We start from the raw sequence: 12,137 nt of genomic DNA on the forward strand, positions 1-12,137 counted from the left end.
TCTTCTCACAAAGATCCTCAACTATTATTTTGTAAATGATTGTGGCTGTGGTGCTGGTGCAGGGAGGGAGGCAAGGGAAGGGCTTTAAGTGAGAGGGTGAGAGAGACAGCGAGAGAGAGACAGAGGGAGAGAGACAGTGAGAGAAAGAGAGAGAGACAACAAGAGAGAGTGAAACAGCGAGAGAGAGCGAGACAGTGAGAGAAAGAAAGAGAGAGAGCGAGAGAGAGAGAGAGATAGCCAGAGAGAGAGAGATAGATAGCCAGAGAGAGAGAGAGAGAGAGAGAGAGAGAGAGAGAGAGAGAGAGAGAGAGAGAGAGAGGGGCACTGCTCTACCAGTCTCAGCTCTACTGATTAATCTGCAGCCTGCCCTAACACCATGCTGTGTTCATTTACATATTCTCATGCAGGCTTTTGGAGTGCGGGGTGGAGATTTCAGCACAAATCTCTCTAACCAGTCAGTTGATCCGATGCACGGAGTCAAACATTTTACAGGGTTCCCTTCCCAGCTTATGTAAAACTCTCTCATGAGATGTGGCACATGCAGACATAACCTAATAGAGGGTGGAGATGGAGGAAGAGATGGAGGAGTCAGTGAGCTGAACGGGTCATGTTTACAGCACATTGTCTATCTTTTAATAAGAAAGTAGTGTTGTGTTGTTTGTCAGGATTTGCAGGCAGTGTTTATTTCTATTTGTGAACCTCTGAGAACATCTTTCATACCAGGTTAGGCAGCTGTATTGAATGTATTGAATTGAATTGGGTGGCAGTTGTATTGTTACTGTATGGGGTGCCCCAGTTTTGCTTTTTACCGCAAGTGGCTTTGACGCATTTACTGTATGCAGGCATTAGATTGACCAGGCCCTCTGAACGGTATGTAATGTGCACGGTGTTTCTTCTGGTCCTAACTAACCAATCTCTATCATTCTCCGTGCAGACGGAAAAGACGGAACTTCAACAAGCAGGCGACAGAGATCCTGAATGAGTACTTCTATTCCCACCTGTCTAACCCCTACCCTAGTGAGGAGGCCAAGGAAGAGCTGGCCAAGAAGTGCTCCATCACAGTTTCACAGGTACAGTACAGCACCACCTGTCTACAGGAACACCACACTACACCTAGAACAGGCCTAGAGACAGTAGTGGATTATTTATTATTCTTTTATTAATTCAAAGGATACATCTCAGGGACTACATTGATAGTGTAATATGATGATTGATAATGTTATTTAGATTGCACTAACAATACAAGGTAAACAGCAGTAATGTTCTGTGTTTTTCATCCATCGTTCGGAAATGGGTAATCTCCTCAAACGGTTTCATTAAGTTTATGTAAAATGATTTTGAGGATGCATCTGGGCATCGTTTGATGAAAACAACGTGCTTCAGTGTCTGAATGATTAGCTGAGCTTTTGTCTGTGCCCCAAATTGCATCCTATTCCCTATAATGCACTGCTTTTGACCAAAGCCCTTTCTGACCAATGCCCATAGAGAATAGGGGTCCATTTGGGACACAACCTCTGTGTTCCTGGGTCTGTAATAAAATAACCTACCTTCTGTCTGCGTTTGTTTCAAACTTTGCAACAGGATTGATTATTTTTTTCATTTTAATGTTGTTTATCGTTAGCGCTAGCTGGCTTATCCCGGTAGCTTCATCGGGGAGTCCATTAGCTGTAATGGGTGTTAGCTAGCGGGTGTTGACTGATTGGTGCTAGCGTGAGCTCTGATTATAGCTGCAGTCATACTGACATAATTAGACTGTTATTGGCAATCATTCCCTTCTGCCACTAATGTGGATTCACAGCACTGGTCTATGTAGCCAGCGGGAGCACTCACTATTACCTCAAAGGCTGTCCCAAATGGCACCCTTTTCCCTTTATACTGCACTACCTTTGACCAGGGCCCATTTGGGATGCAGGAAAAGTCTTCCTTCACTGTCATATATATGATATGCCAGACAGTGGAAGGCCACGCATGCAGAACTCATTCTGATTCTGATTTCACGCTCACAATTTGCTCATTAGAAATGTGGGAAATGATTTGTTTAACAAAATAATTGACAATTTGCACATTGTTTGTACAGGTTTCCAACTGGTTTGGAAACAAAAGAATCAGATACAAGAAAAACATTGGAAAGTTCCAGGAAGAAGCCAATATGTATGCTGCCAAAACTGCAGTCAACGCAACCAACGTATCCTCACATGGAAGCCAGGCTAATTCGCCCTCCACCCCAAATTCTGCAGGTAAAGAACAATACCAATGGGTTACCCTTTTTAAAGATAGGCTACAATATATGGAAGGCTCTGAATAAACTCTCTATATGAGACAAGGATATTTTTCTTCAAAATAGAAAAAAGAAAAAAGGCTTTGTCCAAGAGTAGGATACCTGGGCCCCATATCAATGATTTCTGCCCTGCTGTTTTTCTTTTCAATTAACACAGCTTTTCTCCTATTTTATCTCAATACTTACTCTTTTACACTGTCAGAACATTACATTTTTGTTGTACCATTTTCATTTACAAATTTAATGAATGAATTAATCTTGTTGACCATGAATAACATTTGTACAGAAACACATAACATATCATGACGCTAAGCATTTTGACTGTAGAAACATACTATCATTCTACTTTCATAGTGACAAATGGGCACAACAACAACAACCTCCCCTGATGTCGATGTTTGACTCACCTTTCCCTCAGCATTATGCTGCCGCTCTCTAATCTGTCTGCTCACTTTTGCCCTAGCCCTAACTCTATATTCTAACTCTAGCTCTATATTCTAACTTTAGCTCTATATTCTAACTCTAGCTTTATATTCTAACTCTAGCTCTATATTCTCACTCTAGCTCTATATTCTAACTCTAGCTCTATATTCTAACTCTAGCTCTATATTCTAACTCCAGCTTAAGCTCTATTAACACTTTGCATGGTGCTTCTCCGGGTCTAACCCTGGGCGGGTCTAACCCTGGATGGGGCCAACCCTGGACGGGGCAAAGTGGCTGAATCCTGCTCTGCTCGCTCCTCTTTCGCTCTGCTCTGTGATTCCAGTGCTCCCTCTTTCTTCTTCCAGGTTCTGCTGGCTCTTTTAACATGTCAAACTCTGGCGACTTGTTCATGAGCGTGCAGTCTCTCAATGGGGACTCGTACCAAGGTGCTCAGGTTGGAGCCAACGTGCAGTCACAGGTAGGGCCATATAACTAAGCAGTGCAGAAGACACTACTATAGAAACTGCCCCAGACCCACTTCCCGAAGAACAGGCCTTGTAATCTATCTTAATCGCACCACAGGAATCTCAGTACTGCTCTAGTGTCTGGTTCACTTTGGGCTCCTAATACCACCACTACATAGGGTTTTCAAGGTATTGTTATCCACAATTGTTACTAAAACATGCTTACAGTGAGTGTAGTGATGAAAATAATGTAATACTCTCTGCAGCTCTTTTTATATGCCATTAGTTCATCCTTTCGACAGTCTTCTAAATACATAATGTTTTGGTTATCTTGCTTCTTCTTGTCAATGGCTGGATGTAGTTCATGTGCGTTTTCTCTGCCTGAACTGTATTATAATACTACTTTCCTTCTGGTCTTTGTGTTTGTCTTGTCTGCTCTGACCTTGCGTTGTCTGTGTTCCTGTGTTGTGTTTCAGGTGGATACCCTTCGCCATGTTATCAGTCAGACAGGCGGATACAGTGAGGGCCTCACAGCCAGCCAGATGTACAGTCAACAGAGCATCAATGTCAGTAGAAAACAACTCTCTTCCCTACCAATTATTTCAAAGCCATAGGGCTCAGAATGACACTTAGTAGGGTTTGTCTCAGCTCCACCACAGTCACCTAGTTGATTGCTCCTGTATCGGTCATGCCAAGAGCAACGCGCTGGCCGGCAGAACAGCGTTGGGCTGGCCGGCAGAACAGCGTTGGGCTGGCCGGCAGAACAGCGTTGGGCTGGCCGGCAGAACAGCATTGGGCTGGCCGACAGAACAGCATTGGGCTGGCCGACAGAACAGCATTGGGCTGGCCACACACACACGGCACAGCCGGCTGAGCCTGACAAGTTCAATCAGCTCTCCCGCAGCACCTGCAGCCACTCACGGCCATGTAGCTGTGCAGGGACGGCACAAGCAGGTGACACCTCCTGCGACGTGCGGCTCGGGGGCCCCTCCCCCCCAACGCCCCCGCCGACCACCTGACCCTGATTATCACTGCAGGTCCAGAGGCCCGGTTAAAATCCTATCAAAGCAACCCCAGAGCAGTCACATTAAAAATACAAATAAACAAAGCGCTAACCCTAGATAAAGCACCGGGGGCGTAACATGGGGGCATATTTCCATCATGTTATATTTCATTCTTATCTTTTAGGAGATGGGGAAGGAGAGTGAGTGTGTGTGTGTGTTTTGGTTGAGGGTGGGGGAAGAGGAGGGGAAGAAGGGGGGAGGTTAGCTGGCGGCTGCAAACAGCAGGGAAATTCACAGCGACAACCCGTGTCGTAAAAGGGGAAATCGATAAGACAGACACAAGAGAGCGGAGTGTGGACTTAGGACAGCAATCCAAGCGAATTGCTCAGATCATGCTCCCACCACTCTAATGGCCCTGACAGCGAGCTGCGGCGGCGTGCTGCGGTGAAAGCTACGACGAGGACGAGAGAGGACGGTCACAGTCACACACAGCCGTGCAGCTCGGCTGCTGGCTTCCTCTCACGTCCCTAAGCCTCACTCGTCGTGCCTCAATGGCCGTATGATAATGAGATGAAATGTCTCCTGTGAAAAAAAACATGTATGTAGTGTATTCAAATACCCCTCCATGGCTCGCTCTCCGCTCGTCTCCCTCCCACAGAACAGGCTGTGATAACCCTGAGAGAGCAGTACTAAAGTTTTCAAGCGCTGTTCTCAGACAGCACTCTGACCTCATGGATATCGTTATCCTTGGACGCCTGCTTGCTCCACTATATCCTAAAATGTTACAATATGTTATTTTCCACACATGTTCATAGCCTTAAAATAGCCTCTTACTGCATAATAAGAGCAGAATATCATCTTATCTGTATGATAAGAGAAGGATATCATCTTATCTGGATGGTAAGAGAAGGATATCATCTTATCTGGATGGTAAAAGAAGGATATCATCTTATCTGAATGGTAAGAGAAGGATATCATCTTATCTGAATGGTAAGAGAAGGATATCATCTTATCTGAATGGTAAGAGAAGGATATCATCTTATCTGAATGGTAAGAGAAGAATATCATCTTATCTGAATGGTAAGAGAAGGATATCATCTTATCTGAATGGTAAGAGAAGGATATCATCTTATCTGTATGGTAAGAGAAGGATATCATCTTATCTGTATGGTAAGAGAAGGATATCATCTTATCTGAATGGTAAGCGGTTCTAACCAGTGATTTTTGGAATTAACATTTAAGAGCAGAGGACATTTTATATATATATTTTTAAATGTTCTAATAAAATAGCACATAAAATATGGTTCCCCGTTCTCAGTATAGGATTTGGGGAGATATAATAAATTATTTATACATTTTAGTATTCTGGAGTGGGTTTGATTACTATGTAGTTTATTTCCTTTGTCTCTCTGCAGCAATATACTTCAATAGTATTTGTGTTAAAAATGACAGATTTACTTCAGTATCAAACCTATTCACAAAGTAAAGCCCAGGAAAGCTGTCAGCTTAGAAACAGTGAATGACCTTTGTGCTCGTCCAGCTTTACAGACGGAGAAGAGAGAGAGAGAGAAAGACACGAGAAAGAGAGGTCGGGAATATGTCCTATCTATCTGTTACACGATGAAAAGCCTCCCCTCTGTGTTGATAATGACTGAGCAGATGCATAATGTGATTTGTGGTAGACTAGAGCAGTAATTACAGTTAGGAAATAGACAGAGTGTCACCAAAGTCAGACATTTTAAGACTTTTATTTTGCTCCATTTTTTATTACAGACTTTCTTCTGCCTGAAATAACGGGCTTTGAAATTAAAGGCTGTCGAGGACCATTTCCATTTTTTCTGATGGCATGAAATTTGCTATTAATATCCCAAATGCTCTTTAGCAGGCTCGTCTCCAGGACAGGAAATGGCCTAAAAGTCTTTCATTGTGTTTTCATTCAATCTTCCAATGTCATCATTTGCTACCATTGATTCCTCTTAGGACTGTTTTGTGACTTTTGTTTTAAGGTCCTTTTCAGATGTTGTCACTGTTATTATGTGTGTCATTAAATGTGGCAGGCGTTTTTATCAGTCCCAGTGATACAAGATTGCAATCATATTGGTTTTGAAGTGAAGACAAAAATGTTTTCATTATACTCATTTTAGCACACTGTATGTGATCTGATAGTGATATTTGTGATTTACAGAATTTTCAGTTGCTTCAAACAAGTACAATTTTTATGACAATCCCATTCTGAAATATGAGGTCTAGTTTACTGTAATTTGAGTGAATTAGATGTTCGTCCAATGCAGATTTGGCTTGAGGCTGTAGGGGATTATAGGTTGAGTAGTTTAGGAGTTGTTCCAGCATTAGGACTAAAGCTCATACCGTAGTTACTACATGTGCCCTCAGGACTTCACAGATACAGCATTCAATGCTGCAGATGAGATGATATAATAATCTTATTGAACTGCATAATGAATATGTACTCTGAAAGAAAAGAGAGACAAAAAGCATAGAAAAACGTTTTTCTTTCTTTTTTTGTCCCATCGCTGAAACTCAGCTACGGACTCGGGAGAGGCGAAGGTCGAGAGCCATGCATCCTCCGAAACATGATGCTGCCAAGCCGCACTGCTTCTTGACACATTGCTCGTTTAACCCGTAGCCAGAGAAACCCTATGTTATGGGTATATGCCTGTGTCCTATGCCTGTACTCATCTTTCCTCTCTCCTTCTGTCTCTTTTGTCTCTCTCAGGCAAACGGAGGCTGGCAGGATGCAACCACCCCCTCATCAGTGACATCACCCACAGAAGGACCTGGAAGTGTTCACTCTGACACATCCAACTGATCCCTCCACCCTCCTCCTCCACCACCATCCAGACACCCCCAACCTCCACCCTCGATCAGCCAGCCCCCAGTCAGCTCCCCGTCAGAACTGGAGGTGACACTAGACTGGTCACAGAGCAGGAGACCTCTCTCTACAGGTGGGGACTACAGGATGAAACGCCATCATCCCCACCACAGACAGTTCTTCATGTCTTATGTCCCGTCTCTACAACCAACTATGACACAGTCAGTCAGTAGCCTGAGTAGGGCTCTGTTCAACCATTTATCTACGACCTCATTCATTGTCTGTCTGTACAGTTTTCTTCACCAGATATCCATTTTGCCTCTGTGTGATCATCTGACTTATAAAACAGTAGGCAAATAGTTACAACACGTATACACAGTATTGCCCGTATCTTGTAGATTGAAATGCTTTTCTCACTACCTCTATTGAAAATAACAACAAAACAACAACTTCTAAAAAAGCATTGTTTTTTTTTCTTTGTAATTACTGACATTGACAGTAGCTCCCAATCTCCCTTGTCCTGTCTCAAGGCTTGTTTTGAGGACAGTTTTGCCTTTGTGACAAGTTTTACCCTATATAATTACTTCATTCCCAACATTTGTTTTGTCCATAGTGCCAAAGTTCAACACAGGAGGGGTATTTTTATAATATGACATTGTGCTTGTGGAAAAATACATATCCATCTGACGTTTCACATCACATACCGTAGCTTAATAACATTTCTTGTTAGTAGATAACAATGGGATGATTAGAAAGGAGAACCTTGAGATTCAAATGTTCCTCCTCATTTTAGGCATTCTGTTTCAGAGCTTCTACAATGGTCAATAAAACATGACACATTTTTTGTGCAACAATGGCGTGTGTTCTGTTCAAACTGAATGAGTGGTCAACAATGGCGTGTGTTCTGTTCATACTGAATGAGTGGTCAACAATGGCGTGTGTTCTGTTCATACTGAATGAGTGGTCAACAATGGCGTGTGTTCTGTTCATACTGAATGAGTGGTCAACAATGGCGTGTGTTCTGTTCATACTGAATGAGTGGTCAACAATGGCGTGTGTTCTGTTCATACTGAATGAGTGGTCAACAATGGCGTGTGTTCTGTTCATACTGAATGAGTGGTCAACAATGGCGTGTGTTCTGTTCAAACTGAATGAGTGGTCAACAATGGCGTGTGTTCTGTTCAAACTGAATGAGTGGTCAACAATGGCGTGTGTTCTGTTCATACTGAATGAGTGGTCAACAATGGCGTGTGTTCTGTTCATACTGAATGAGTGGTCAACAATGGCGTGTGTTCTGTTCATACTGAATGAGTGGTCAACAATGGCGTATGTTCTGTTCATACTGAATGAGTGGTCAACAATGGCGTGTGTTCTGTTCATACTGAATGAGTGGTCAACAATGGCGTATGTTCTGTTCATACTGAATGAGTGGTCAACAATGGCGTGTGTTCTGTTCATACTGAATGAGTGGTCAACAATGGCGTGTGTTCTGTTCATACTGAATGAGTGGTCAACAATGGCGTGTGTTCTGTTCAAACTGAATGAGTGGTCAACAATGGCGTGTGTTCTGTTCATACTGAATGAGTGGTCAACAATGGCGTGTGTTCTGTTCATACTGAATGAGTGGTCAACAATGGCGTGTGTTCTGTTCATACTGAATGAGTGGTCAACAATGGCGTGTGTTCTGTTCATACTGAATGAGTGGTCAACAAGGGCGTGTGTTCTGTTCATACTGAATGAGTGGTCAACAATGGCGTGTGTTCTGTTCATACTGAATGAGTGGTCAACAATGGCGTGTGTTCTGTTCAAACTGAATGAGTGGTCAACAATGGCGTGTGTTCTGTTCAAACTGAATGAGTGGTCAACAATGGCGTGTGTTCTGTTCATACTGAATGAGTGGTCAACAATGGCGTGTGTTCTGTTCATACTGAATGAGTGGTCAACAATGGCGTGTGTTCTGTTCATACTGAATGAGTGGTCAACAATGGCGTATGTTCTGTTCATACTGAATGAGTGGTCAACAATGGCGTGTGTTCTGTTCATACTGAATGAGTGGTCAACAATGGCGTGTGTTCTGTTCATACTGAATGAGTGGTCAACAATGGCGTGTGTTCTGTTCATACTGAATGAGTGGTCAACAATGGCGTGTGTTCTGTTCATACTGAATGAGTGGTCAACAATGGCGTGTGTTCTGTTCATACTGAATGAGTGGTCAACAATGGCGTGTGTTCTGTTCATACTGAATGAGTGGTCAACAATGGCGTGTGTTCTGTTCAAACTGAATGAGTGGTCAACAATGGCGTGTGTTCTGTTCATACTGAATGAGTGGTCAACAATGGCGTGTGTTCTGTTCATACTGAATGAGTGGTCAACAATGGCGTGTGTTCTGTTCAAACTGAATGAGTGGTCAACAATGGCGTGTGTTCTGTTCATACTGAATGAGTGGTCAACAATGGCGTGTGTTCTGTTCATACTGAATGAGTGGTCAACAATGGCGTGTGTTCTGTTCAAACTGAATGAGTGGTCAACACTGGCGTGTGTTCTGTTCATACTGAATGAGTGGTCAACAATGGTGTGTGTTCTGTTCATACTGAATGAGTGGTCAACAATGCATAAGCAAAACACAAAAGAGTAACGGTATGCTCCAGAATGAACGGACGGGATGGTTTGGAAGGTTATAAAGAAATGGATCATGTTTTGTCTAGCTTCATGGTGATTCTAGCTTCATGGTGATTCTAGCTTCATGGTGATTCTAGCTTCATGGTGATTCTAGCTTCATGGTGATCATAGCTTCATGGTGATTCTATCTACTGGAATTCTAATGCATTTCCTGCACTTGACATATTGTTTGTGGACTGAGTATCAGTTTAAAAAATGTACCCGGAACACTTAATCAGTGAGTACATTAGCATAAATTAAAATAAGCCAATATAATGTTTTTAAGCACAGTCACTTCCAGTGATTACCCTATGAAGGGTAACATATGTATTTGTCAAAGAGAAGAACACAGTACAGAGAACACACATTAATAATATGCTTATATCATTTTCATATTTTGAACACATGGTGTGTGTACATACACATACATACATACACTACCACTATCACTGTACATCAGTGTTATCAAAATAGCCAAATACTGCTGGTAACCAAAACCACTTGTGTAAGTGCAAAAAAGGCATTTTAATGTAAATGTTCATTCTGATGTTGTGTAACCAGGTGGTAGTCATGGAATACACAACTAAACACAATTCTGAAATCTTTCTCAAAGTTACTCTTTTCCCTCATAATTTCGTGTAATTGGTGCTAATTTGTTAATTTTTTTATTTTATTTTTTTCAATAGTATATTTCTGTCCATTTCTTATTGTCACTGAGTTTGAACATCCGGTGTATCATCCTGTTTTTACATTTTGGTTGTGAAGGTTGGTCTCTACTCACTCTTATATTACAGCTTTCTCCTAGCATTTGACTTGAGTCTAAATTATGCAAAAAAAACAAAATGGGATATTAGATTTATTCATTTTGTTGTAGCTACAGTATTTGCTTACACACAATTACACATTGCCTTCTTGTGCAATTCAACATATCTACCCTACCATTCCCTTGATACCAAAAAAGAACTGCAGAAGCTTCAGCTCTATAGATTGGATTCGGCTTAACCAATTTCTTTTACCTTTATTTAACTAGGCAAGTCAGTTAAGAACAAATTCTTATTTTCAATGACGGCCTAGGAACAGTGGGTTAACTGCTTGTTCAGGGGCAGACAGATTTGTACCTTGTCAGCTCGGGGATTTGAACTTGCAACCTTTCAGTTACTAGTCCAACACTCTAAGTATTCATCTCATAGAATTGTTCAGGTACTCTCTCTGTACTACAAAACCAAAAATACACTAGTGTTTGTTTATAGATATGACATGGAAAAGACTAACCCTGATGGCACACAGACAGATACAGAAGATGTTGGGATATATTGTTATGTCCTCATGTTGTGAATAACTTGCATCATCATTTTTTTTCTTTATCGTTTTGCTTTTATTTTGCGTGGTTACAGGATTTACAGTACGTTACATTTTATTTTCTTGCTAGCATAATGTGAATTTGCTAAAGAATGCTCTATAGAGTATAAGTAGATGTGCACCTTTATTCTTGTGTTACATTTTGGGGGGTAATTGGACAGTATCCATTTTAAAACAAAGCAGCTACAGTTGGTCGTCATTGTAAATAAGAATTTGTTCTTTACTGACTTGCCTAGTTAAATAAAGGTTACATTTAATTAAAAAGTCATGTTTGACAGACACAGACAGATAGTAGGAAAGAGTTCCTCTCACATTGCAGATATAATCCACTCACAGTTCACTTTGTACTTTCAGTCTAAAGCATGGACACACAAGCTTGCTTTTAAGATACACACAAGCTTGCTTCTAACATGTTTACTCTCTGTTAATTAAAGGTGATGTGAAAAGTTAGTGTCCATCCAAATCCGTATACCATGGTAACAGATATACATTATACAGTGTAACTACAATACCACACAGCTGAATCCACCATAGTCCTTCTTTCACAAACAGTCCATTTTATATTTGATATCATTTTTGGAGACGTGGACGTGTACTATGATAAGTGAAGCAAAATATTTTTTCAGTTGACGGACAACATGTGTACCCTATGAGTGGACTATGTTGGAGTGGTGTACCCTGGCCTTTCCATCCAGATGTTTGTTTTTTGTTGTTGATCATTTTAGCCATGTGGCCAGCAGAACAATAGCTTTTGTGATGCAGTGCCCCTAAAAAAAACCGTTACTCTACTTTTCACATTGCCTGTCCAATACCACCGTATTATTGAAAGCTTCATGTAATGATGCTTTAAGTTTTTGAATATAAAAGGAAAAAAAATACTATAAAATGAAATAAGAAACTGTAAAATTTGTCAACATAAAATGTTTTCTTTGTTGCATGTATTTTGTTCTTTAATAAAATACCGTACTGCAGTGTTTTTGAATGTTACTTATTTTTTTATAAAGATTTCAGAGTGAAATCGTGGAGCCTTTTTCTTGACAGGTTTTAACTTTTAAGATCTCTGCAAATGGAAAAAAAGGTATACAAATGGAAACCGCAAAACTATTGTCTTTTTAATTCCT

General features: G+C 41.2%; 1 protein-coding gene across 4 annotated transcripts in view; it reads left to right on the forward strand.

Moving 5' to 3' along the window:
- Positions 1 to 11,897, forward strand: part of LOC115158599 (pre-B-cell leukemia transcription factor 1) — a 106,488-nt gene extending 94,591 nt beyond the window's left edge. For 2 of the 4 annotated variants that reach the window (XM_029707757.1, XM_029707758.1), the window contains 5 exons: positions 935 to 1,070; positions 2,078 to 2,237; positions 3,067 to 3,179; positions 3,642 to 3,731; positions 6,904 to 11,897. In XM_029707757.1, coding sequence (XP_029563617.1) covers positions 935 to 1,070; positions 2,078 to 2,237; positions 3,067 to 3,179; positions 3,642 to 3,731; positions 6,904 to 6,996 — 592 coding nt within the window. In that variant the 3' untranslated portion in view covers positions 6,997 to 11,897. The remainder of the gene's footprint in view (positions 1 to 934; positions 1,071 to 2,077; positions 2,238 to 3,066; positions 3,180 to 3,641; positions 3,732 to 6,903) is intronic. The other 2 variants (XM_029707759.1, XM_029707760.1) reach the window with 1 other exon arrangement.
- Positions 11,898 to 12,137: the final 240 nt, after the last annotated feature.

Source organism: Salmo trutta, chromosome 22, assembly GCF_901001165.1.
Source record: "Salmo trutta chromosome 22, fSalTru1.1, whole genome shotgun sequence".
Lineage (NCBI taxonomy): Eukaryota > Metazoa > Chordata > Actinopteri > Salmoniformes > Salmonidae > Salmo > Salmo trutta.